Source organism: Penicillium digitatum, chromosome 6 (assembly GCF_016767815.1).
Source record: "Penicillium digitatum chromosome 6, complete sequence".
Lineage (NCBI taxonomy): Eukaryota > Fungi > Ascomycota > Eurotiomycetes > Eurotiales > Aspergillaceae > Penicillium > Penicillium digitatum.
Window position 1 is genome coordinate 2,827,266 of NC_089389.1, and position 27,704 is coordinate 2,854,969.

Below are 27,704 nucleotides of genomic sequence, written 5' to 3' on the forward strand. Positions count from 1 at the left end.
AGGATGAATTTATAGCCAACGATCTTGCACGGACTATACGATGCTGAAATTTTTAACACGGCGACCCGAGAGGACAAAGCTTCAAACTGCAACCAGTTAGCTCCAATTTTTCAGAACCTCGAAGGAGTTATCTGTAGGCGTTAGCGTACTTCGCTCAGCTAGCGACTAAGGATCGAGTTGTAGTGGAGAATAAAGCGGGGTTGGGGGTTAGAGATAGAAAGATGATTGGTGAGAATCCTGTACTGGCCGGAAAGTTCGCGGAAGGGCCCCTATATCTATATTTTACATATGAAATCCTCTTCTCATCTAAGCTTATCTAAGAATCCATACGGATAATGCATTTTGCACAAGTTAGGGCAAAAATTAGAGGTTCATGCTGAGTGTACATCCTATACCGTACGTAGGCATTATTGAACATCTAGATTAAATCTGAAATCTATTGATGACACGCTCGAGCTCGTGTTCTCTCACGAATGTATTGAAAGAACAATGTCCGGGACCAAAATTCCGAGGCGGGACTGCAGGAAATCCTTTGCAAACTACCGCCCCTACCAGTAGGCGATAAGAATGAGCCTAGACCCTCGGTCGAGGCAGTCACACTGCATCCGCTGGAGTAGGAAACCAGCTGCTTAGGTTTAGGGACTAAATGCATGCAGCTCCTCGCATCATCTTGTTCATTCCCTTGGCAACCCCGCGACCGGTTCTAGCGCCACCTCTCCACCATTTAAATTGAATTGGGGGTGGGTCATGACCACATTCTGACCTTCAGAAGAGTCAGTGAACGTCTTCATAATCTAAGTGCTAGTTTCCAAGCGGCTCCTACGGACCGGGGAAGCGTACCATCTCCTCCAATGCAATTTCTATACTTCTTCTAACGATCTCCCTTAAATAATGCCTTAATTAAAGAATAGATTACGAAACAAGAGAGTTTAATAGGGACTGAACACGACCGCATCATTTCGCAGGAGCACATCGGACGCGCATATATGACAAAAGGATCGGTAGACAGTATGAATTTGTTATATAGCGGGAGATCGGTACCCAATCATTTAGCGCCTTACACTATCTATCACAATAAAGGTGCCTGAGCCTCACAAGGCGGAATCCGTGAGTCTCTGGCGATTGGACGCCCCTTGTGAAAGGAGTAACCTGTTGATCAAGGCCCGGACGCTAATGTATCCTCCCAAAAATGGGCAAGCGCAACCAGTGATACGGGGCGATGGGGGGGGGGGGGGGGGGGGGGGGAGACTTGCTCAAATATCAAACGATTTTCTTTCAAACACGTCAACATGACAAGCTCACAAGCAAGTTGCCATTCCATATTCTGCATTGATAGTACCGACAAGATGTAGTTTAATCAAGACATCCGCGCGAATCTTCTCAACATCAGTCGAATTATCAATGAAGCTGGAGACGATGTATGTATTTCGATGGCAGGACTTGAAATCGAATACTATATCTCCTAGGAACTTGGCCATTTGCTGGATAGAATCATTCGATCTCCAGACCAAATAGGTGCTCTTCACGATGCATTAAGCAAAAAGCTAAAGCACCGAACAAGAAAAGCCCAAGAGCTTGAATCCGCATTCAAGAAGCGCCGAGACTGGTTTCAAACTTTTGCATCAAGAGGTGGTAAAACGCTGAAAACAAAGAGGTCGAACAACTTGCCCGCATCACAAAAGGTTGGGAATTATCAACGAGCCAAGTCAATTCCTTACTGGCATGTTCAACGCTATGGGCTTCCTGTCCGGGGCTATTTTGGCATGGCGGTTCTCCTGACCAAAACGTCCTTCGGAACTGCTTCAATGACTTGGAGAGGATGTGCGACATTGATCCTTTACGAAGAAGAATTCCTTTGATGACACTTTCAAATAAAGTACAAGAGTGGATTCTCTACGAAGAAGACACTGCAGGTGCAAGAGCGCAGAAGCGGAAGATTAGTCCAAAGCGAGAAAGAGTGTTTCTTCCCGCGGCACTGCGCTCTATGACCAATGAACTTTGGCCCAACCTCAGTCCCGAGAATCAGGAAAGGATCAAGCAGAAGATTAAAAATCATTCTCGAGCTGGCTGGAAATGGCAACAACTAGCACATAAGTGGTTGTCGCTTTCTTTTCAAGATGGCACGGTGAAAGGGTATGTCTTTCGATATGCAAAATTATAGATCCAAGTGCTGACGTTTCCAGTTTTGAAAGGCATTCATGGACTTGCATAGAGGTTGAAGCGATAAATCGTTTTACGGAAACGCTTCCTCAATACCGCATTTGGTCATGTTTAGAGAAGGCCTTCGATTCTATATTGATCGAATATGCGGGAGCCTCAAGTCCACGCCATGATCAATTTAATGATACGCATGGCATTGTCCACGATTCAAATACTACAACATACAACCAGTCTCCAAATTGTACGCCCGTTTGGGAAAGATCACTTTCCCATGGAATATCTGGCGTCCCGATGCCCGGCGACCCATTATTCGAGGATACAGAGGCGGCCAGTATTATCTCAAGTATCTCGAGAAATCCTACCGCTTGGAAGAGTCGCCAGGGCATTCCTGCGCCGGACGAGGCTGGTGACCCGCCACCACCTAGGCCAACAGAACCTGTGACAACAAATGTTACGACTAGGAATATACCGCATTTTTCTGCTGAAGTGATCGCCGAGCCCGGGGGTGTCCTTCAGCTTCAACAATGTCGCCCTTCACTGGTGCCCGAGGCTCAAACCTCCGTAGAATGGGCCCAGTCATCAATGGAATTCCCGGAATCAATCCCCCCACAACAAAATTCAGTTTTCGAGTTAGCAAATCCATTCGTATCTTGGCAGCCAGACTCCTATGAGGAATTGGATTGGGGCGCCGCTCTTCGTGACAACACACTCGGAGATCAGAGTGGGGATGGCAATCTTCCTGGTTCGAATTTAAACCCTTTTCTGCTATGTGATTCAATAAACCCTTTTGCTTCGCTGGAGTTCGATTTGTTAACTCGGCAGATCGGTTGACTTTCGGGGAAGATGATGCAACTTTTGCTTCAGTTTCAAGATAGACGAGCGGCAAACACGAAGATACAAAAACCTGGCAAAGGTTCGAATGATTCATATTCAATATTCAATACAAGGAAAAACTTGTTTTCATCACATGCTCAATAACAACAATACTGCCAACCCTCCTGCTTTTCCAGAAAAAGTGATCCTCTCATGACCATCCAGACTCATGTCTTGGCCACTTTCCATTTCATGCAAGAGTCCATTATCCACACCCAGCTTTCCCAATGCTATCCAAACTATAATTTTCGTTTGGTCATCCGGAGACATACCCTGACTCATAGTTCCAGCACGCGGCATCTGAGCGATTGATATCAGAAACCATCGTAGTAGATGTGACCTCGGGTCAGGCAAAATATTCCGTTGAAATTTGTTTGCTACTCTTTCGATATTCGATCGGATCTGTGGATACTTAGGAATGGGCAACAACAGTTTGGTTAGAACTTACCTTGAACCAATCTACAACCACACATTCAACGTGCCTGTTTGGTTGCAAAATACGAAATGGATAATGTCTTCCAGTCGGATCCAAGTTTTCTGAAACAAGATCTTGCCCTGATGATCGGATCGTTCGTTCGGCCTCGTCCGAAATCGCAGGATTGACTGCTTGCTGGATATCTCTTTTCTTTGACTTTTCTTCGGACTCGTAGTTGGTGAATCGTGATTCTATTGCTTGTTGTATCTCATGGCTTGGCTCCATCGCTGTCTCAAAGCCAGAGCTGGCCTCTTGGAAGGATATAAGTTTTCGATGTGAAGAATGGCTGTTAATAGAGAACATATGCAGGCGGGGCAAGTTGAGGGGTGGTCTATCACGCGAGATAACCGAGTTTGGCCTAAAACTACGTGACTGTATTGGGCATTGACTTGAAGTAGTGATCTCGAAGGTTGGTAGGAAAATATTTAATTTGGGTTCAAAATACTGGACGTCTATTTTTGGTCTTTGATCTTATATTTTTGGACTCGAGAGAGAATCTCCTTCAATATCTACTCCTTGGGATGCATGGTATAAATCATGAGTATTTATTAAGATACTTGAGAGCAGACGCTCTATGATCTCAATATATTATACTTGCACAGCATATTTAGATCTGCAAATAAGACATAATTTCCCGGGTAATTATCTACTGCATGAAAGATATTGGCTTTTCGATTCATCGAATGGGAAAATTCCCTAGCAACAGGCTGATCGGAATCAAAGCGAGGAGTACGAACAGGTTGAAAAATGGCACCGTGCGAGATGGCGATGAAAATATAAGAATATATTCCCTCCAGAAATTGCTCTGTATCGCGTCACATCTCAATTACCGTGCAAGCAATGAATATCTGTTGGATGCCTCAGGCATCACATGTAGGATAGACCAACTAGATAGTCTTCCTTCCACTCTCACCTTCTCTCTCTCCCCGTCCATCCAAATTGAAAACTGTTTTACCTGCATACATACTATCATTGTATTTGCATCAGGTTATGAGCCTCTTCTGCTAGCTGGACCACTAGCAACTCTTTTCTCTGAAGCCATTTTCAACTGGAGACTTTTGACGATCTGACCCCACTGTGGACCCACCTCTGTGTGTGACACAACATTCAGATCCAGCCAATAACATCTAGGAAATCCTTCGAGCCCCGCCGGCAAAAGCTCCGTTTAGCTTTAACATCCAATCATGGCCGACACCGAGACGGACAACGAGGGGGACACCAACCCTCACCCGCTTGATGCACCAACCCATTGGAACCCCAGATCCCGTCCTTTACCAATCCGATCCAATTCACACAGGATGACAGTGATAGTGAATATGAGGACAACAAGCCGCCCCATCAGGGACATGGTCTTCCAGCGATTGCAATGACCAAAATCCAGAAAGTTCGGACACTGGAACACAATGACACTGATCCAAGTGGTTGGAAACAGGCACTGGCTTACCAGCTGATCCCATATGCATTGGAATGGTTGTTAGACAGCAACATTCCCAGACCTCACAAGTCGCATACTTCATTCGGAAGATGGAAGTACTGGTCTCGCTTGGTTGCTAGCTGGATGTACAACCAGATCGACGTCACCCTACAGAACAAACTACGCAACCTGTCCAAGATGCCTAAATACGCCGATCAACTGTATGACGAACTCATGTCAATGACACAAGGAAGTGATCGGATGCAGACAGCGTTTATCGAGATGCGGAAGTTTGACAAGATGAAACGATCGGACTACAACTCGGCAAGCGAGTACATTGAGGAATACCAGCGACAGTACCACGTGCTAGCTAGATTCAAAGCAGCACCACACCCATCACACGGCTTATCACAAGTTCTTCAAAACATTGAACTGGAAGTCATGAAAGTACAGTTCATTAGGGAGGAAGTTGCAAGTCTGGAGCCTAAGAAACTCACCCTCGACAAGGTGGAGGAGTACTGGAGAGCACTTCAAGCAGCAGCTGACATGGAAGGTGTCGCTAATGCTACTTACAACAACAATGCCGGCCGAGGCCGAGGCAATGGAAGAGGTGGTCTTGGAGGAAACCGAGGTGGCCGAGGTGGTCACAACAACAACGGTCACAATGACGACAACACCCAATCCAACAAAGATACCAATGCTGTCGAGGATGATACAGCTACTGCTAAAAAGAAGAAGAAGAAGGGTCTTCGCAAGCAGCCTGCCGATGGCAAAGACATTCATGAATACGCAAAGGAGATGCGTAATGGCACACAAAAGGATGACAACAACATGATGCAGCCAGCCATCGCTTGAAGTTGCACCGGAAAACTTCTGGGCAAGTGTGTGCGAGATGGATTGTGGAACGAAGTGGGGAAGAAAGTGAGCACATACAAAAGAGTGAGGAAAGAAGAGGGAAAAGAAAAATTTGAGCAAGCCCCTGAAATGCTCGGCTTGGAAGACAGCCAATTAACTTACCAGTTACGTCGACTTGAGGACGTACCTCAAAATTGTTGGCCTGCAGTTCTTCACAATATTATGAAGGCTAACGCTGGTTAAAAGCAAGACATCACCCTTATTGCGATGTTACGTGATCTCTCCCTCGTATCTCCGTTGCTTGGATGAACAAGACCACAGAAGTTTGCTGCTCCTTCGATTTATGCAGGTTCGCAGAAGTACCTCAAGCTGAGAGGGAACGCTTTTCATCAGTGTCGTGTGTAATTGGTAACTCGAGGCTTTTGTGAGGCTGCACCGTCCTGCCATATTGACCTACTGCCTCGCAGTGCGAACGAATCAGGAGCATCAGCCGTACAGCCGCTCGTACCTTGTCACGTTTGGGCGGCTTCAGCTCAGACGCCTTTGTAACAGGATCACGCTAATGCAGTAGTGGTCACCTCCTCACTCTCAGCCTTTAGCACTTTATAAGAATGGACACCTATTGGCTACAAAAGCGCTAAAACGTGGCTCGTAAAAAGCTTGCTGCCATGTCAGTATAGTTTGATTGGATGGAGTCTGCCAGGCAAGTCATCCTTGGGCAGTTGAGCCTTGCATAATAGCAGCGGCCTCAGACCTGCGCGCGCATCTGATTTGTTAAGGTTAAGCGCCCTGCTAAATTCCCTCAGTCTGATTTCTTTTGTAGCTGGCCGCTGACTTGTGATATGATAGCTGCATAAAGAGGTTTTAGTTCGGAAAATTCTCTCACGTTTATAAAAGCTGGCCCCTCGACAGCTGTGGTGAATCTTACCTCCCAACTGCTTTTCTCAGTGGCCACTTGAACTAGCCAACATTTCGTCAATTCTATTCAACAGAGCTGTTGCAACAATTTACTATCGTGAATAACAACACAAAGCTTCAGTCGCAAGGTAAATTCTCTTTCCTATTCTGTAAGAAAACACCTGTTGACAGCAACCAGCACCATCAACCACATGCCGAACAAGTGGAGCAAAATCAAGGACGCCGTCCTTACACATGCAAATGGTTACAAAAAGCTAGTGCGACCAAGTGTTGCCCTCCACAAAACCGCTTTCCCGAAGACTGCGGCAGATCTCGAGAGTCTAGGCGTGCGTTTCGACTTCGCAGGCACTATTGAGGAAGGTGGGAACAAATTCCACAGATTCCAGGTTCAGGTAAATTCGGGTAACAAGATCCCAACTTCCTGGAAGCAGTGGAGACAAAAACACGAAAAGGGACACACGGAATCGTTGCAACTGTCAAAATCCCTGACGGTGGCACTAAGGAAGATGTCCAGGCGGCTCTTGACGCTGTCGATAGTGAGATCGACTAGATAGATTCTCCCTTCTCAGAGGCCTAAGACATGTCGAGTTCGCGCATCCCGGTGATGAGGCCACTTTTGTATCTAATTTGTACTCAGTCAGCATCCGAGGCCATTTACCTCAGGATCTACCCAGAGCACTTACAGTGGTGTTCCATGAGTACATGACCTTGGGTTCTTCGGGCCCCACTTCAGGGTCTGACCGTCACTTTAGACAACCTACTATATATAAATACGAAGTTGGACATTACCAGCTATTAAATTGGATTGAATTTCCCGTTTCTGCGAGGCAATATTTGAAGCGGGCCTAAGAAGTGGACTCTAGACCGAAGTACCCAAGTTCAAATACTGTGTCTGTCGCTTTGCGATTGGCCGAATGGGAAGAATCGCCAACATTTACCGACAGGGTCACGTTTTTGCTGAGTAATACGTCTGGTAGCCAGAATTCGGCTAGGTAACCTTGGAAGTACCCTAACCTTGGAAGTACCCTAGTGCAAATAATAATAGCAGCTTGGGAGCAATCTTGGACTGACAACCATCTGCTTGAAGATGCGACGCTTTTCGAGATTTTTTAGTCCATACTCGAAGCCATTAGCCAGGAGGATGTCCTCTATGGGTGGTAAGCCTGATCTGTTCGAGTACACTTCTGGGCGCTTTTTGTAAGTCGTGACGGCGGTTAGTTGAACGCGTCAATTGCGATAAACTGACTTGCTGCGTCAAATGGGTTTAACGAAGAGCTCCGTCGTGCTGAACGCCGTATTCAATTCGACGTGGATGCTCTTGCAAGGGCGGCCTGCCACTCTGTCGGTCGACATGTCAATGACGTGGCCTCGATCACAAAACTCGCGGAGGGGGGCTTCAATCGTGTCTTGCAAGTCACCTTCAATGACGGATATGCAGTTCTTGCAAGGCTACCGTACAAGACGACTGTCCCGAAACATTATGCAGTGGCCAGTGAGGCTGCTACACTCGCCCTTCTGCGTGCTCATGGGGTCCCAGTCCCAAAAGTCCTTGCGTATTCTCCAGATCAGACAAACGCCGTTGGAACTGAATATATTCTACTTGAAAGGCTTGAAGGAACACCCTTGAGTGACCAGTGGTTTTCCATGGATACCAAAACTCGGGTCAAAGTAATGAGACAGATTGTTGATTTGGAGAGACGATTCATGAGCATTAACTTCCCAGCAAGCGGAAGTCTTTATCACCGCCATGATCTCGACGGCTCACAACACTTTATCCCACTCTCGGACGATATCGTCGTTGGCCCAACTGCACAGCATGAATGGTGGTATCGAGAACGGGCCTCTCTGAAGGTTGACCGCGGCCCATGTAAGTCTTCATCTAGGAGTGCCTGTTTTCTTTGGGGATATTGACTCTGAGCTAGGGAATACCTTTTCTGCATGCTTCGAAGCACCCGCCAAGCGCGAGAACGAATTCTGTGAAAGATTTGGCAAACCACGCCTACACGTCGAAAGATACCTACGAGAAATACACCAGTTCCAAAACCTCTCACCTATTCCGTACCAACATCTTCTTACCAATTATTTAAAGTTAGCCCCCTACCTTGATGTCCCATCCGGCCACCGTATGTCTCGCCCGACTCTTCGCCATCCGGACTTTTCACCTAACAATATATTGGTGAATACGTCCAACGACGTGGTAGGGATCATTGACTGGCAGCATGCAGTCATTCTACCCCTCTGTCTGTGCGCTGGAATCCCCGATCATTTTCAAAATTGGGGCGATCCATTGTCCGAGACATTATCTAAGCCAGAGGTCAAATTACCAGACAATTTTGATAAACTCAGCAATGAAGAACAAGGAACTGTTCAAGAGATGATGCGGAGACGGATTGTCCATTTCTATTATGCTGCGTTAACCATGAAATCCCTGCCGGATCATTTTGACGCCATCAGAACCGAAAACTGTATGCTTCGAGCGAAGCTTTTTCATCATGTACAGGCTCCCTGGGAAGGGGACTCTGTCTCATTGAAGTATGCCATGTTACAGGTCCTCAAGAATTGGCCTATGTCGCTGGATGGAGGAGCGCAAACGAGATCTGTTGAGTGCCCAATTCAATTTTCTGGGGAAGAGATGCAGAAATGTTCGGAGGATCATCGCCAAGAACAAGAGAAACTACAGGAACTAGGCGAGATGAGGGATCTAATCGGGACAGATGCCCTAGGCTGGGTTTCAGATGAGGATGAGCTTGAACGGTGCAGGGCTATCATCCAGAGCATCAAAGACGGTTGGATGGAACATTCAAGCACTGAGATGGAGAAAATTGCGGTCCGTTCCCATTTTCCTTTTGATGATCACGAAGAAAGTTCGTGATAACTTTAGATCTCGATCTTGATAGATACTTTCCATTCATATATAGGGAACCAGATTGGAGACCGCTAAGCCAGAACAGGAGCAGGTGGGGACCTTTCCATTTTGGGAAAAGCGTCGACACCAAACCGAATTGGGATAGACCAACTCCAAATGGGCGGGACGCTAAACCCGATCGAGGGGGCGGCCGAATCCGGCGCCCTCGGCACAAATGGTTTTTGTACCTAGATCGCTGCTGTTAGAGATACTAGAGATCTACGATGAATGTAGATGTAACTGGAAATCTCTTGATGCGTTGAGAGAGAGAGAAACCATCTACATGCTATGACTGAGACTAAGTACTGGGAGCAAACAGTGGTGGTCACGCGACCTTCCAACAAGAACCAACACCCGTAAACGCCACAATCAAACTGTCCGGGGTTTCAACCCGAGGTCATGATCGGCAAGGTTCGTAACCTTGGAACCGGCCGTCACATCAATCCATCGGCGGATCCACTTTGGGAAAGCCACGAAAACGAACACATGCGCGGTAATTGCGATGGACATAACGCTAATGCCGCGTCAATACCGCTCCAAGTAGAGCCATGAATTCCATCCCAGCGTCTTCCCCACGAGCAAAATTTCATCCCATCTACGATCTACACTTTACAGTAACGCGTAGCAGATTTCTCACCTTTCCGCCTACAAAAATAAGCGAATCCAGCAAAACGCAGCTTTTGTGTTTTCAAAATCTTATCACATTCGCATATTAGAATTCCATATGACGCTAGGAACAGAAACAGAAAAGCACCAAGAGTCCACGCTAATTGCTAAGACTGACAAGGATAAACGACAAGGATAAACGCGGCAGGGCACGTTATCATCCGGGCCAACGACCCCGCTTATCACAACGCAGGAGTCGGACCCACCTGTGGACTGGACAGATGATAGCCGCATGATATTTTTGTCATGTGACAAGATTCCGGATTGTTTATCGTGGCCAGACTTTCCCAATTATTCTGGTTTGGTTCCTGCTTGATGACCGCGCGACTAGACAGATCCCTCAAGCAATTTGCACTGCTTTCACTCGCTCTTCCCTATTTTCGTTGCTCCGATTAGTACGATTGATTTGAGGCAATTTTTGCCCTTCGCCAGTTGCGTCGACCTAGATCGGCTCACATGCAGATCGAAATTGTCAGGTCTAGAAAACTACCTTACGCAGCGGGTCCCCAAAATCTGCCTCGAGGTTAGAACACCGAACAATGAATGCACTACCCGATGAGATCGCCCAGTATTCGTTCGTGATGCTGGCACCTACAGGTTCCACGATCGGTCAGTCAAGTCCAGCGCGGCCATCAAAGTCCCAAAGCTGGGACTCGATATACACGCCGTACTATCGCTTGGTCGTTGCTGCATATCTACGCCTGACCTACTGTGAAGAGGCCTCGCTGGAATGCTCTTCGTCTCGCGATGGATTAGTACAAAACACGAGATCGTCGGTGCATGGCTCCCCGTTCTTGAACTCAGCCATGCTTGGTTCTTCAAGAAAGAAACCAGTGGTGCGGTTATCCGCGAGGTCAAACTCACTCATCGCCCGGCGGTACAACATTAGTAAGGGCTTGAAGCCCGAGGAGGTCAGCCAGAGGATGGGCTTGAAGGTATCTAACCAAGGCAGACTGCCGATGTGACTTGCATACCGTAATCGTGCATGAGCATATAAAAATGTCTAAATCTCCTACAGGACTGTCCGAAATATTTCAAACTGTTAGAGATTAGATGATCTCAGGTGACAGACCTCTGCTGTTCCTTCATCATGAACGCCTCTTAAGGGCTTTTTATCATCTTCATGGACTGAATTCCGTTCATCCGAGAGGCGGATCCGCAGGTTCAAGCAGATTATTCGAAAGGAACACGAGATACAGTATGAAAAGCTCGAAATGCCTTTCGAAAGTTAGTAACCCTTCGTTCTTCTTGCTGGCGGCTCGCTGATCATCTGATAGATTTACAAGTCATCTTGATCTACCAGATCACAGCTTTTGGCTGAAGTCCGAGAACCTTATATTTCGGCTTGCAAGCTGTTCCTGGGGTTCCTGGGCGGATGGGAAGCCCTTTCGCGTCTGCAGAGCATCTCGGGTGGATGAAGAACTCCGGTGATCCAGTAAATTTTCGATGTCCATTGTCTGAGTCAAAGTGATTTTGAGAAGTGAGAAAAGATAAAAGCCGTCTTATTTGGAAAGAGGTGCTTTATTTCCTTCGCCGTCCCTTGATGCACGTTGTTTCGAGTGGCTCTAAAGGTGGTGTTCGGTTGAAAGAGTTCGCCTCTGGAAACATGGGTTCGACAGGTTTATATCCTTCGTGGTCCTTTGATGGAACGAACGCTCTCAGAGGAATTTGCAAATATCTCTGCATAGAGGAACGTCCCGGGAGAATTATTGTATTGTCGCTTGCGCAAGATCGACCCGATGATGTAGACGGTGGAAATGGCACTCTATCGCAAGTTATAGCGGGCGCCTGCCTGCCTGTTTCCCTGCAAGTAAGGTAATTCAGAATTTTCGTTGCGAGGTGCATGAGTGCTGTTTATTTGAATGTGCTTTTCGATTTCTTCTTTGCTATCAAAAGTGTACTGTTGTGAGTTTTTGGTCTTGATACTATGGAGTACGTTGATCATGTATATAAATACCAAGAAATATGGAAACATACTCTCCCTATTTAAAACAGAAGTTCTTTCAGTTTTGACCTACGGACTCAGTCTAAGTCGATGATTATCTCTTGTTTTGCAAAATAAAATAGTTCTTCTATTCATCCAATCAATAACAAGACAAAACGTAAAAATAATGCCTACTAGACACCAACCGATATAAGGATTTGAAACAATGACTCCCGTCTATTTGTTCGGCTCTAAAACGTATTTTACATATCAACAATATTTGACATGGCACATCCGTGACTTTATTGTGGGTGCCACCTTGGGAAATAAAAAAGATGTAGGTTCGGATATCAACCCACCAAGTTGGACGGAGCTATTCACATCTGAGATGTCTGTTACTATGCATTATATACGTGTAGGTAAGAATTAATTATGCATACCGAGTTGCCCCATCTCGCACTGTTCCTCCTTTCCCCTGGTACGAAGCATCTGTTCTAACACCCTTTTTTCTTGTACCGAATTCCGTAGGCTTCGAATATGCTTTACTAGACGACCAAAATATATATAATTGGTTCCGCGAAAGAAGCGGATCAGATCGGGAATTATGTCTGTTTTATCAATATGAGACTAAACATACACGGAGGCTTTCCTACCTGATGTGGATTTGACAGAAGGCGTTTTTTTGGATATCACCCAAAGCTCTTGTTGCGTAATATAATGGAGCGACCGAAATCCAGATTCGTAGTATTCTTTTAGGGCAGCTGTATTGCTTAGAGGAATAACCTTTGGAGCGACCGCAAGAGATGTATTCATGGCGAGAATGATCTGAACGATCCTAGAAGGATGTCCAGGAAAACCATTAACTTTAAGTCTTTAAGCATCATTGCATTCAAACATTCTACCCTCAAAGTGTAGATTTCAACCTTACAATTCGAAACAGTGTAAAAGTGTTCAAGGCCCATTGCCATACCTAGGTAGAGTTTGATCATCAAAAATTCTAGTGGTGCCATTTTTTGACCTCTTCGTACTCTTTGATTCCGATCAGATTGTTGCAAGGGGATTATTCCAATGTGATCCGTAAGTCTAATTTTGTTTATGCATGCTCGTAGTAAAAGGGAAAGTCAAAGCGTTTGAAATGAAGAAATTGCTCTCATTGTCTTAGCCTGCAGTGCATGGGAGGTAATTATCCAAACGATTGAGTCTAGTTATCATGTCTAAGTTTGCTGAATGTGGTTGTGATCTCAAGCGGTAAAATGTGTTTTTTTCGATGGTACACAACTTTCAGCGTAATTAGAATTATCCTTTTTTTAATATTTCGCGTTTCTTTTTGGCGAGATATATGGTGGCCTAGAAGGAGAAATCTTCACATTAAACACATTTTTGGTCTGCGCACACCATGTCGCGCTAGATCTTGAAAAGTATCTCAAAAGCACTCTCTCTCCAAATTGGAATGCTCGATGACAAAGGAGCACGTGGGATGGAAGAGAAAGCCCACGCCTTGAATCTATCACAGTCCAACAGAAGGGGGAAGGGGGGTAGAGCAACGGATAAAACAAACTATTGTGGGGAGAATGTCTGGCATCGCACTGCATCCACTGATCTTCGGAATCCACTTTGCAAACAAAGTAAAAATGACTAAGCTCCGAAAGGACCGCGTCGCGAGTGACCATTCCGCTTTGGGTTCCAACATTTGGGACCTAACGTTGGAACCCAAAGCGGAATGGCTCAACTCCACCTGAAGGACCCCAACATACACCACGAGAACGCTGCAGTGCGTTGCCCTAGTTCTACCCTGGTCGAGGTTTTTTTTTCCTCTGGGGAGGTTAACCACTGAAAAATGGGTGGCCCGATCAATGTAACAAAAGATAAAAGAGGGGGTTTCTGAAGATAAAATGGATCAATTCCCCCTAAATTTATGACTACATCCTCTCACCATAAAATAGCAAGCTTTCCAAAATCGTCGGTATCCCTTCTTAGTAAATTGCTAGACTATTACTGACACCAAGCTCAGTTGCCCATCTTGTGTTCAATTTGGGTTACAACAACCATCTTCGCTTGCGGGCATAGAGAAGAGAGAAGAGAACCGCATCCCTGTCCTGGTAATCACCCGCAGCCATGGCCTGAGCTGCCCATGGGCAGCTCCCATAACCGTCGAGACAAATGCTCCCTCTGCCGGGGAGCTTCCAACGGCCACTAGGCTTATCGCCGTGAGTCTACACGCCTATTTCGTGGGCTTTTTTATTGACTTAAATAGTCTACAGGAAACCAGACAATAGCCAGCCGAGAGGAGATGTCTCATTTAACCAGCATTTGGTTTCAGTCTCCAACTCTCCGAGATCATACTGTTGTACTGCCAATCCCCGGGCCTCATTGCAATTCTCTTTTCTGTGTGTTTTCCATTGTACGAGAACTGCCAAAGAATTGCCCGGATTCCTGTCTTTACATAGCTCTATGCAAATTACAGTCCTTATATCTCACTCCTATTCATAATTTTCAAGTGGCCTAAAACAAAAGTAGTTATTCGTCTTTCCTCGACGTCAGATGTCCTATTCTAATCGGTGTTGTGTCTTATGGTAAAAAAGGAAGAGATGGAAGAGGGACGATGTATAGATCAATATGAGCAAATAAGATGAACAGAGGCCTAAGAGATCAGGCACTCATGAAAGCTTTCAACTAACGTAATTCCCAAGCGAGCTGGCCACCCAAGCGAGCTGGCCACCCCAACCAGCCTATTAATTTTGAACGCATTTATTTCAACCAAAACTCCATCAAATTCAATCAGCTAAATTCTAGGTCTATCTGGACATGCATCTCTTCTATGGCCCTGATTTCCACATGCACCGCATTTCGGTAATGCCCTTGTTCTTGGTAATAAAGGTGCTTCCCTGTGCGCGCGGACCTGGGGGCGGTGTTATGGAATTAAGCTGGTTGTGGTAAAGATGATCTTATTACTATAGAGTTGTTGCGTAGGATAAGTACGCTGCTTAATAATACGTATGTCATCATCCATCCCTCACAACTGCCCCCGTTGAAAGCGTGCTGCCGCCCTCGGTAGCATCGGATGTGTGTCTAAAAGTCCATTGCAAGCTGGTCGTGCGGGGAAAGGGGCGTCTGTGGTGGCGGCCGGACCAAGGTAGCAATTGCCCCCACTTCCGCCTCAATTGTCTCATCCTTCATAGTTTCAAAGCATCGGTCGACAAGCATGAGGCCCTCAGCAAAAGCAATGGCATCACGAACGGCGTTAAGGGAAGTTCCGAGCCCTTCCCGCATCGCGCGTACCACGCGCGGGTCCCCTTCAACGAAGCGGGCGCGGAAATCGATCAGTCCAGCGTGGTCAAGGGAAGTAATCCGCGTAAGATTTGTACTAGTACCAACGTATTGCCATAGTGCCTCGACAGCTAGCAGCAGAGATATGACTGGGCCGACGAGGTCGGGGGCGCCATCGATTTGGCTAATTAATTCGAAAACGGAGGTCCGTATTTTGTAGTGGTCCAGAGCGGGGTTTTGCGATAGCAACCCGTCCCCAAGAAGGGATGTGTGCATCAGACGTAATATTCTCCTCTCTCTCCTTTTCGCGGCGGGCGCGTCGTCGTTGACGAGCAGTAGGGTTGCCGAATGAGTCGAGGATCTCGTAAATGTCTTCCCATGGGATAAGCTTGAGCTTGGCTGCGTGCTGTGCTGGGGGGTCTTGGTTTGGGAATGGTCTTCCGTAGGTGAAAGCCTGACCGTCGAAGCTTGGCTCCGGAACAGTTTGCCAGGTATGGTCGTATGGTCTGTTATCGGGGAAGGCAGTACAGGGGAAGTCGTTAGCTGTGTCACAGATACGTTCGCGGAAGCCGTCGAGGTCCTGCAGACGGGCGTATGCTAGGTCTTTCTTTGCCTTAGTCTGGTAGATTAAGGCGTACGCCGTCGGATTGTTGTTCATGATAGATCGGCACGCCACCTTATTTTGGCCGCGGCTGATAGTGGCAACATGGACTAGGTCAACCGGCCCGTTTGTACAGTCGGGCTTTGGGTAGGTAGTGGTAGGTGTGAGATCCTCTGTCACGGAGTAACATGGTTGGTCATGGTCGTCCTCGTTGTCCTCGTTGTCCTGAAAAGGAGGGGCCTGCCAGTACGCTTGAGGATCCTCCTCAGGGTACTCCGCATAGCTGTTGTATTCCTCATCTACGTAATACGCGTCAGTGTGGGGGTCATAGAAGTGCTGGCCGTCGTAAAACGCTGGCAAGCTCTCGTCGGGAGGAGCAACTTCTTGTGGCTCCGCTTGGTATGCTGCGGCTGGCCGAGCGCGTGGCTGCCGCGCTACGTAGCCTGTGTTGGAGTAACCGGCTTGATTCCACGGCTTGTCAGAGAGCACGAGCTGGCCGGCTTGGTTGGTCTGGCCCTGAGGCTGCTGCTGACGCGGCTGGTAGGCTCCTTGTGGTTGTTGCTGCTGAGGCGGTACGTAAGACGTACGCTGAGCCTGGGTTTGAGGAACATTTGACGGTGGCTGGTAAGCGTTCCTAGGGAACCGCTGCTGTGATTGACGTTGTACGTTAGGAATCGAATTCCACATAAGCTGGCGATTGTCAGTTTGTGTGTCCCGTGACCGGAAGGGTAGCTGGTATGCTTGTTCTCCACGACCGTAGGCGTAACCTGCATTACGAGGATTATACTGGGGCTGGTGTTGCTGACCTTGATAACGAACTGATTGGGGCTGCGTCTGACGCTGCATCGGTCGAGCGCGTTGCGACATCTCATACCACTGTCCATAACGCAAATCTAAGTCTGCCATGAACTGCGAGATCGTGGTAGCTGGGCTGGGTTCCCGTATGTCACGCTGAAGTGCTGGTTCAAGACGCGTCCACACTAGGCGGAGCACTGTTGTAGTACCTGTTATCTCGGCTGCTTGGGCGTCTCGTAACATGTTTTGGGCCCATTCTGTAACACTGCGCCCTGCGCGTACGTCCCGCCAGGAGTAGACTGATGACGGTGCCATCACTTTGACGATCGCCTCTGTGGCGCGCGGCTTGAACCGTCTTTCAAGGGTGGCGAACCAGCCCAACTCCAGAGAGCGGACACTTAAATCCTGCCTCTCTTCGTCTGACAGCTCCGCGCTGTACCATCGAGCTGCTGCCTCCCGCAGGCACGATGGTAGGTTCGCTCGGACCACTTCCTCAGATTTCAACGGGATCAATGCCTTTAGCAGGTTGATGAAGGCATAAACATTCGTGTAGTACATGGTTCCCCGAAGAGTGCGTACATGTACGTCTGACGTAGGGTCAGGTGTGAAGTAACCTACGTCGTCCGTCTTCCAGTGCGCGGTGCTATGTGGTGCATCCTGTCCGTCTCGACCCGGTGGCCCGCGGATATCGTCACGACGCGCCGTGATGACTTCGTCAACTATTGCTCGAACGTTGTCGACCTCGCGTGTACGAGCTCGAGTAAGCGCGTCATCAAGGATTTCATGCAGTTCAGCCCTCGACAGGGTGATATTGGACGAAGGTCCCTGCGGGACGTCCTGCTGTGTGCCCTGCATTGGGGCTAGTGGGGTAGTGAGCTGAGGGAGGCGTAAGTTGTATGCGAAGCGTAGGTGATCTTGTAGGTGATCTGAACCCTTCTACCGCTGGTAACCCAGGGGCTTAGCGACCGGAAAATTCGGTAACCGTATGGTATGCCTAACCAGAGGACCTCTGGCTTAATCAGGACATGCTACCAATGTGTTATGGAATTAAGCTGGTTGTGGTAAAGATGATCTTATTACTATAGAGTTGTTGCGTAGGATAAGTACGCTGCTTAATAATACGTATGTCATCATCCATCCCTCACAGGCGGGGAGGTTCAATCACTTCCTCTGGCTGCACAATTAAAGCAGTAGCTTCCTGAACTGATAAGCCCTCTGTAGCAGGTATCTGCTTTCGAGATCGAGTTTTTTTCTGCTTCTTTTTCTCGTGTTCCGATCGTAGATCGTGAACTTCTTTCTCAAGAATCGCTGCTGGTTGCATCGTCATTTGGCAAGCTTTGAAAACCTGGTTTATCGCTGAATTGAGGGGACTTGCGGGCTTCGGGATCTTTGACGAAGTAATGCTTTGATTGAGGATGCTTGTTTCAATAATTGAATGTGATTTGTTGGTGTTTTTGGCTCCCACTCACTACCTCGACTGGATGGGGGAGTCGGAGTTCGAAGTTGAATATTGAGCTTAGATTACACTCGATCTGGATAAAGAGGAACTAAACCAGCAGCTCCCTTCAAACATTTGGAGTACGAAGTGTGTTCAACTGGTTGTAATTTCACCAATTGCAGCGGTAATTCAGTGGTAGAATGCAAGATTGCAAATCTTGTTGTCCCGCGTTCGATCCGCGGTCGCTGCTTTATTTTTGAATTTTTTTCTTCTCTTCCCTCAGATTATGCTTTGGGAGAAGATTACTAAACATTAGCATGAAATTCTACTCAAATTATAAGATCATCAGCACGGAGGTTGGTGCCATTAATTTCTGCCCACTCAATTTTTTGGGTTTTTTAGAAAGTACACTAGTGTGTAATAGTCCTATATAGTACTTTTGCTACTACCAATTCTCTTCTCTTCAACCCACCTACCTACCACCCACCTACCAGCCAACTGCCGAGTAGGGGGGTCGTCAGGTTACCAGGTTGTCAGGTGGTATTTTACTAGTCGCTCCTAGTAGTATTAGGGTTGCTTCTAGCAGAAGGTAGATAATACTAGTAGGAAGTAGTAAAAATAAATTACACCTAAAACGGCTATTAGGTTATTAGTTAAGCCCTAACTTATTAGGTAAGCGAGCTGGCCATGTCAGGGTGCGGGCTGGCAGGACGGTATGATAGGAGATGACTGGTAGGAACAGGTCATAACAGATCAGATTCCCATTGACAGGGGCAGGCAGGGGCAGGCTATTATACAAGACGTAGCTCGAAGAGCTACAACAGGATCTAGAACTGAAGTTCAGATAAACAGGTCAGAGATCACGTGCCGTGATCTTCCTCTAACTAAGCATCACGGTTCGCACCGTGACAGCAAGGTGCTATCTTACTCGCCTAAGAAGTCAAGGAATTACGCGCCGCCAATGAGAAGCAGAAGCAAAAGCGTACTCGATCTCCAAGGCAGATCCCTACTAAAAAAAGCCTCTCGGTTCAAGAAGCCTCTCAGTTCAAGAAGCCTCTCAGTTCAAGAAGCCTCTCAGTTCAAGAAGCCTCTCATTTCAAGAAGCCTCTCAGTTCAAGAAGCCTCTCAGTTCAAGAAGCCTCTCAGTTGATTTCTGGGCCAGTGAGAGCAGATAGAGCACCTCCCCACGATACCGGTATACATAAAGCACCGGCTTTAGAACCACGTATACGGGCTACACCAAGGTGTAGTGGGTGCAGAGAAACCGGGTATAGATTTAATAGATGCCCTGTAGATAGATCATTTTGGTGTATCTAATTTAATGGAGTTTTGGTCGAGATATTTAAATTTTAAATTAATACAATTAGGTGGGTGGCCGGCTCGCCCGTGAAATACGTTGTTCAAAGATGGAGCTACTAAGCCTAATTGGGACTTGCCTATTCAGGTATCGGGGACAATTCAGCTTCAAATTTACCTAGACATCTTCTAGAATTCTTCTCCTTGTAAACCCTTGTTCCTCTTAAACCCTCATTATTTCCCATTCATCTAACCCTCCAAGTCAAACCATCATGCCGTCAAGATTCAACCTTCGACAAAGGGTCTTCGACCTCATTTTCAAGGCTCAGCACAATGAACTTAAGGAGGTGTTGGCCATGACCCAAGACTTCCTTGATGGTCGCCTGACTCAAGACGAACTTAGAGAAAAGTATGGTGGCTCACGAAAGAAGACTCAGAAGCTTCCAACCCTCACCGTCGGTGACCTTGATACTAAGCAAGTCGAGGAGATACTTCATCTAAAAGCAACACAAGAAGACGATGAGCTTGCGCATGTCCCTTCTATTCTGACCCCGACCGAGCTTAAGAGTGTCCTAACGAAAGTTGATGCCGCTCGTTCCAAAAGTCCACTTAATGAAGCCAGCATTCGTTGGACGCTTGATTTACTGCTTGTCTACGCCCATGACATCGCCACCTTCCGCCAGCCCAAAGTCGGACAAAATATTGGCATACAGACAGAAAGACACTGGGTGTTTGAACCGGTCAAATACGATAAGAAGAAGTTTACGCTCGTCGGCAGACCAGACTATGCAGTCTGGTATGGTAATGTCAACGACACAGCAGTAAAAGTCGTCGTTGTCGAAGCAAAGTCTCAAAACTCTGCTAGCAAAGGAATTCCCCAATGCCTTGCCTACATGGGTCAGTACCTCATAAAATTACCGATGTCGCACTCACTAGATAGATTTTAACTGATTTGAAGGCACGGTCCACCGACTCAGACGACGGGAGAAGAAAAAGAACTGCACAGTGTACGGCGTGACGGCGGACGCGCAATTTTTCTTCTTTCTCAAAATTGACGAAAAGTCAAGGGTTAGTTTGCTTATCTTCTAGCTAACTACCTTCTTCTAATTCTCGAATAGTGGTCCGCGGTTTCGGTTGGAGCTGTTGCTGGCAAGTTTGACCACGTTCTTGGCATGCTTGTCTATCTTCTGCGGAAGGCGAGGGAGGCATCCCCCACACACTCAAAGGAGTCCTCCGCCCAGTCACATGCCAAGGAAGGACCCGGGGGTTCGCTGTATGCAAGTGAGGATTACACAATGGGTAATACGTAACTGAACTTTTCGTCTCCTCTCTCTAAGCCTTATGTTACGCACTGCCTAACTGGTCACAGTTATGTTGGAAGCTTCCCTGATTATACTTGCCTGTGCTGATCCTCCAACGTCAACGATCTGCCTCTCAACCGAGCTGTTGCTGCGCACAGTCTTATTCCAGCCTAAGTCCTTTTGAGGGTATCGAGGAACGATGCCAGGTAGAGCGCCGAGTAGATCTATACCGCAGTATTGGTCTGCTCGTAGGTGTTGTCAAGTGATAATATAGTTAACGAGTCAACATGGTTCCAAAGGTAAACACAAGTAACAATGTATGAAAATTGAAGACGAAGAACTAAACTAAGTACATGAAAGAGTGTCCTTATATATCTGTCGAGATGTGTGGTGCCACCATGAGATAGGTACAAATGCCTCAATGGTGCCACCTTTGAAGCACCAAACGTTTCAGATTTCTTCGCTTCCTACTCCCTGGGTGACTCCCCTGGAGTCACTGCTGGGGTCATGGTCACGTGATGCCCTTGTTGTCCCAAAGGGTGTTGCTGATGTATCGAGGTACATACACACCAGACTTTAGTCCAACTCAGGGTGGATCATGCTCTTGCTCAGTGAGCATGATCGGGACTTCCTTTTCCTTCGATACCTGGGAACGCCAGTGTATACAGTGTTGCACGTGATCTACTGACAGATAGATCTATTGGCTCTTGGTGGCCCATCTGTGTACCCGGTGGGGCACCACTGATTGGTGACGGGTAGGTCCGTAACACGGAGCTATTGACCCCCGATCAGACTTCCGCAAAGCTCGAAACCCGACCCGACTCGACCCTCAAAAGGGTCGGGTTTCGGGCTTTGCGGAAGTCTATGCGTGGTAAAAGAGGGAAGCTATCTATAGGTTAGCTGGACAAAATACTAAAAGTAAACATGGAAGTCATGTGACTTCTAACAGCACTCGATCAAGATGGAGTTGACAGCTTGGTCCGCATCTGTACCCAGGAAATTGCTTGATAAGCGAAATCGATTGAGCATGAGTCAATTACACAAATATTAAATTCAACCTATGTTCAACATGCTGGTGGTGTGATGTAAATATTCAGGAGTAGAGATTTATTCTTGAGGGTTAAACCCGACTGTTGTAAGACTTGGATGCATGAAGCTTCGTTTGTACTTCCTGACTAAATATTGAGTTCGGGTGCATTTACTTTTTAGGTTCTTATTAGACAGAAAAAATAAAAAAGAAGCAGCGACCGCGGATCGAACGCGGGACAACAAGATTTGCAATCTTGCATTCTACCACTGAATTACCGCTGCAATTCTTGACATTTTTTGTGAAACTGATTAATACTATCACCGGGAGAAAGCTTTATCATAGTTCCTATACCCGTGCCAAGTGCCCAACACACCCTCTCTGGTTGGCGCGCCCAATTGTCACATGATGAACTACGGGATTACAAGTTAGTTCCATCCAGGCGGGAATTCCTAGCAGATCCTGGGGTTTATTATCCTAGGTCAATTCTCAAGTACAAGCACTTTGAACCTTCCAACATTTTCAATTACGTGGTTTGAAATTAAGAGTGTAATCGTGTGGTCATGCTTGACCCTTTTTTAGGTCAGGCTTGGCCCCTACCTGTCAGGTGGGTGTTGTGTCATTTGTCTCACCAGTCAACGGTAATCGTGCCAAGCGCCCAACACACCTTCGTGTATTGGTGCGCCCCACTCAACGATAATTTTTTCAAGTTTATATCAACTTTCTTAGCGTTTAACACTCTACCACGATGGCCGATCAAATTAAAACTCTCGAGGATCAAATTTCAAAGGGTATCAATGCATTTCGTAAAGCCAAAAATCCTAAAATCGCCCTATTGGCGCGGGAATTTAGGGTTCCGTACCAGCTACTACGCGCCCGTATCCATGGGCGTGGTAGTAAAACCAATACTACAAGCGCTAAAAAGACCTTAAATCCTATCTAGGAAAGGGTTTTGAAACCCTAGATCGACACCTTATATATATCTAAAGTAGGGATAACCCTATCCCTTATTAAAAATACTGTAAATGCAATTCTATTGTCAGGGTTAGACTGCGGCATATCCGCTCCAATGGATATCAGATCGATCCTTATATCCGCAATTTGCGGATATTGGATATGAGTTGATATCCACATCCGCACTGCGGATATGAGTTTATATCCATATCCGCACTGCGGATATCCTTGGATATCCGCACTAGCATAACTCTCGCTTACTTTCCCCCTTATAGCCTGTCACATGATCTTAATGCAGCTTACCAATATTTCCTTACCACTGAAATAAACGCATGTTTGGTCCTGACAGAACCAACCCCTTCAATCGACAGTCGGCCCTTTGAAATTTTAGGAAATAGACATGTATCGAAGGTCTCCTTATACAGTATTTGTAGGTGGTGTCGTAGTTTTCTTAGTCCAACGTTTTCATGTAAAGGTGGCCGTAGATTAACGATTTTGTGGTAAATTACATGTAGAAATATATATTTAACTACTGTTAACTATGATAAACTTCGTAGGAGATAGAACATGGAAAATCAAAACCTTTATTATTGGATAAGTTCGTTCGATTTTAGGCTCAAATAAAAGCTAAGAGTCCCAGCTGTCTACTGATTATTTTCTTAATCCGGTTTGACTACTAGAACTTGAGAAACCCGAGATAAAAGTTCTCAAAATGCGGACTTTGCGAGTTTCGATGTCTTGCGGATGTCTTGTGGATATCCACAAAATATCCACAAAATAGACTGAATTTCTGACCGTGGTCAAAGACTAGATTTGCGACCGTGGTCAGAGATTCCAATTGTATACTACTATAAGTAGAGCAGTGCTTAACCGTCTACCCATAATTTCTGACCTCGGTCAGAATTTCCAATTGTATACTACTATAAGTAGAGCAGTGCTTGACCTTCCACCCATAATTTCTGACCGAGGTCAGAAATTATACTTACCTGGTGATATTCAACAACCTCGAGTACCAAGTATTACACGAAAAATACATAGGAATGTATAATAATAATGCATACCCCTTGAGGTCACGAGTCTAGGCATGTTTGTATTGTTTGATATCCATTGGATATCCGCAGATATCCAATGGATATGAGGTCCATATCCAAATCCTCAAGGCTGCGGATATTGGATATCAAAAAATATCCAAATCCGCACTTTGCGGATATGGATTGCGGATATCCGCGGATATTGCGGATCGTGCCGCAGTCTAGTCAGGGTGCGGGCTGGCTCGACGGTATGATAGGAGATGACTGGTAGGAACAGGTCATAACAGATCAGATTCCACTTGACAGGTACAGGCAGGGGCAGGCTATTATACAAGACGTAGCTCCCCGAGCTACAACAGGATCTAGAACTGAAGTTCAGATAAACAGGTCAGAGATCACGTGCCGTGATCTTCCTCTTACTAAGCATCACGGTTCGCACCGTGACAAAAAGCTCCAAAAGCCCGAAACCCGACCCGTCTCGACCCTCAAAAGTAGACTTCCGCAAAGCTCGAAAAGCTCGAAGAGCTCCAAAAGGGGGTCGAGTCGGGTCGGGTTTCGGGCTTTTCGAGCTTTGCGGAAGTCTAGTCATTTATATTAAAAGGCTGTTAAAGCTAAAGGGTCCCCCCTTCGGTTTTATACACCCTCCCCCCCCCGGGAATTTACAAGCTTAGTTACCAATTCGCCACTAGATACAATTAAGCGGGTTAATAGGCCTAATACCAAGCTTATTGATGATATTAAGCAAATTGATAACCACTCCCAAAGGGTGAAACGGCATATACAACGAAGTATAGATGCAAATACTCTTTTGTCCCAAGAAAATGCATTTCTAAGGGCCGAATTAAAGAAGGCTCGTATAGCCATTTCTACTACAAATGCCCCGAGAAATAGTAGATCTATTCTTAGATCTAGGGCCTCGGTACTAACACCTATATGCGTGAATAGGAAGATGGTGGCTAGGCGAGAGGCTGATTCTAAAAAGTTGAAGCGCATACATTTAAAACATGCCAAGGATTTAGAAGCTATATAATTGACCCAAAAGGCTAGGGATCTAGCTGATACTGAACATAGAGCTTTAATGGCGGCAAAAGATAGCAATGGTGGAAATTGGTATGTAGATAGTTATGGTGGTTATATGTAAATATGGAGTTGAATGCATTTATTACCTCGAAAATTATAGTTGAGTGAGAATTATCGTTGAGTGGGGCGCACCAATACACGAAGGTGTGTTGGGCGCTTGGCACGATTAACCTTTGAAATTAGGCACAAATTTTGTGCCGTACAAAAAGTACAAACGACTCAAATTTCATAAAATCCATTTTCTCATCCCTTGAGCTTGCTCGAATGTAAATTAGAGTGCTAATAGGTAGCATGGGTATGATTAGATCGTTTTTACACCAAGATTGGTTGCAACTGCTCTACATAAATAAGTGCGATAGGCATATGAAAAACACCACAAATCTAGACAAAATATTCCAACGCTTGAATCATAGACTACATATACTCACATCAAATCAATTGAAACCCTTTCATGGCGCATACACAGACCTAGAATTTCCTTAGCTGTACAAGAGGTTGAGGAAAAGAAATTGTAAGAAATTTGCATCTCTTGTAACATTTGTACCATTTGTACCTTTTGTATAGGTAACAAAATATATTTAATCTTAAAACCCATCGTTGATAGGGACCAACATAGAGAGGGTGTATTAGGTCTGACACGATTACGTTGAGCTTCAATTGTCAGACATTTATACTTTAACCGGTCCCATCGTTTGACGATGAAAAAAAAGAAGCAGCGACCGCGGATCGAACGCGGGACAACAAGATTTGCAATCTTGCATTCTACCACTGAATTACCGCTGCATTCAATGAAATATACATGCAGGTTGCTTTATATAACTTCTTCCAAAAATTTCTAAAATGAGCTTCAATTGTTCGGGGGCCAAAAGTATAAATTCCAGTATAGAAAGATAAACTTCCTGACCAGCCACACTCAGGTGACTAAACACCAAGGGGGCCCGCCTAACATCTCACGTTTGTAAGATGCCTTAGGCCTCCGCCAAGAACTCATGTCTGCCTTACATCTTTCATAACCTTACGAGACTACATATCAGGAGGCGGCCTCCTGGAGGTCCCCTGGCCCAGAAATCAAACCAGGCGGGTCCGCCTGACATCTCGATTTAGTCCCATGGTCAAAGCTCACGTGGGTACCTCCCCTCCACTTGCCATACGAGAGTGCGGTTTCGTTTTAATATATAACGTATTTCACTACCGAGCTAGACACCCCCACTAACTTATTTTCGCAGTTAGTGGCTTACACTAAATGCGGGGAGAGAAAATAATTACCCATTTTGGATCAACCTTTACGTGACTCAGCAGTGATCACGAATGCCTCACATGCCGCTGGGCTAGTAAACCTCTGGATATAGATCAAAAACAGCGACTATCCAATTTGAACCCATTAATATAATAGAAATAGTTGCTGACAGGATTTCTCCCAAGCTGAGGTAGGTAGGAGCCCAAGAATCCGAGCTGATTTTGTAGGTCAGGGGCTGAAGTGGAATTGATAGTTGCGTCTCTCGCACTGACGTGTTAGTCGACCAACTACCTGGAAACAGAGACCCCACATGATGACTATTTGGTGTAACTAGAAGACCAGCGGCTGGGACCCTTGCCAATTTTTCCATCTAAACCCTGAGGTTTAAGGAGGTCAGACGAAGGGAAAGCAGCGCCTAAACGTGGGTTTCTATCGAGAAAAGCGGAAATTGATGAAGCAAGATGAGGCGACCTTCGGTCAAGGTCATTTGGAATTGAGGCATCTAAGCCGGCATTAAGAAGGAGGACTACTTGATGCCTGCGAGTCGCGCGACCGCCGCACTGACCCTGAGATGACGCTCCATTGAACTCAATCTCAGTATTATTGGACGACGACATTTTGACTAAAACTGCCCTAGAAGTCTCGGTCTCTTGGTATCTGCACATTGCCACTTTCTTCGTGTCCCGCCAGTTATATATCGTATCTAAAATTGCTCCTTCTGATTTATATGCGGAGTGTGGAACGGATGCCCCCCAATCATAAAAAGTTCTCAGGTTGGAGATGGGAACGTCCACAGGTCAATTTCCTACGACTTAATGATACCCATTTTAGGGTTGCTCAAAAATTCACAACAAGAGTAGCGTGTCAAGAGTTATTTCACTTACACAGCTCACTACTCAAATCAATTTGGCGGGGTAATTTCGCCCTTTCTATCCCTTTTGTTTTACTTTTTTGTTTAATACAAAAATAGATAATATCTTATACACCAATCAAATAGCTATTGGCCCCACGCTGTAGCAGGGATCGATGCTCAGTCACACGGATGGGTCTCTTTTTATTGAGGAGCAGTTCCCCCTAGTTCGCCCCGATTCCCTTGCTCCCTTATACACCAAATATGGGTCTTTCCGAGAGTAAAGTTATAGTCCAAAAGCTTTCAGATGCCTGCCAGGAAGCAGAAAGACAAGGATCCACTCATTTAGATGGAGTCCTACAAGATTCCTATGTGAGTTCATTTAACACACGGGTTTTCGCAAATGGCTAAAGACTTCCTAGACTATTCGATGTCTCCAGGCTTTCTGGATACGGATTCCCGAAAACACCTAGAGGAGAATCACCGGAATGTCAAAAAGGGCGCTTAAAGAAACTTCCTCTAAACCACGCCGGAAGAGACAAAAGACAATAAAACCCCAAATCTCACTTCCCGAGTCAAATACAAACATCACCTATTGATGCACATACAATGATAGTATGTATGCAGGTAAAACAGT

At 46.1% G+C, this 27,704-nt stretch overlaps 5 protein-coding genes and 3 non-coding genes across 8 annotated transcripts; 5 read left to right on the forward strand and 3 right to left on the reverse strand.

Moving 5' to 3' along the window:
• Positions 1–4,874: 4,874 nt before the first annotated feature.
• Positions 4,875–5,777, forward strand: Pdw03_6010 (uncharacterized protein; the record flags this gene model as incomplete). Its single annotated transcript, XM_066101227.1, has 1 exon — positions 4,875–5,777. The coding sequence occupies one exon, from the start codon at positions 4,875–4,877 to the stop codon at positions 5,775–5,777; it is 903 nt and encodes a 300-aa protein (XP_065958167.1).
• A 2,059-nt stretch (positions 5,778–7,836) lies between these two features.
• Pdw03_6011 (Protein kinase-like domain) lies at positions 7,837–9,567 on the forward strand (the record flags this gene model as incomplete). Its single annotated transcript, XM_066101228.1, has 3 exons — positions 7,837–7,852; positions 7,969–8,562; positions 8,618–9,567. The coding sequence occupies 3 exons, from the start codon at positions 7,837–7,839 to the stop codon at positions 9,565–9,567; spliced, it is 1,560 nt and encodes a 519-aa protein (XP_065958168.1).
• A 1,280-nt stretch (positions 9,568–10,847) lies between these two features.
• On the forward strand, positions 10,848–11,587 carry Pdw03_6012 (uncharacterized protein; the record flags this gene model as incomplete). The annotated part of the gene is made up of 4 exons (XM_066101229.1): positions 10,848–11,201; positions 11,285–11,307; positions 11,429–11,493; positions 11,544–11,587. 4 exons carry the CDS (start codon positions 10,848–10,850, stop codon positions 11,585–11,587), a joined length of 486 nt encoding a protein of 161 aa, XP_065958169.1.
• Positions 11,588–15,259: 3,672 nt separating this feature from the next.
• Positions 15,260–17,708, reverse strand: Pdw03_6013 (reverse transcriptase; the record flags this gene model as incomplete). The annotated part of the gene is made up of 4 exons (XM_066101230.1): positions 15,260–15,641; positions 15,739–16,748; positions 16,865–16,886; positions 16,933–17,708. The coding sequence occupies 4 exons, from the start codon at positions 17,706–17,708 to the stop codon at positions 15,260–15,262; spliced, it is 2,190 nt and encodes a 729-aa protein (XP_065958170.1).
• Positions 17,709–18,469: 761 nt separating this feature from the next.
• Positions 18,470–18,541, forward strand: Pdw03_tRNA182. Its single transcript has one exon. It is a non-coding gene; the product is annotated as a tRNA-Cys (tRNA).
• A 1,318-nt stretch (positions 18,542–19,859) lies between these two features.
• Pdw03_6014 (uncharacterized protein) lies at positions 19,860–20,897 on the forward strand (the record flags this gene model as incomplete). Its single annotated transcript, XM_014683008.1, has 3 exons — positions 19,860–20,484; positions 20,546–20,655; positions 20,706–20,897. 3 exons carry the CDS (start codon positions 19,860–19,862, stop codon positions 20,895–20,897), a joined length of 927 nt encoding a protein of 308 aa, XP_014538494.1.
• A 1,230-nt stretch (positions 20,898–22,127) lies between these two features.
• On the reverse strand, positions 22,128–22,199 carry Pdw03_tRNA184. The gene has a single exon. It is a non-coding gene; the product is annotated as a tRNA-Cys (tRNA).
• Positions 22,200–25,691: 3,492 nt separating this feature from the next.
• Pdw03_tRNA183 lies at positions 25,692–25,763 on the reverse strand. The gene has a single exon. It is a non-coding gene; the product is annotated as a tRNA-Cys (tRNA).
• Positions 25,764–27,704: the final 1,941 nt, after the last annotated feature.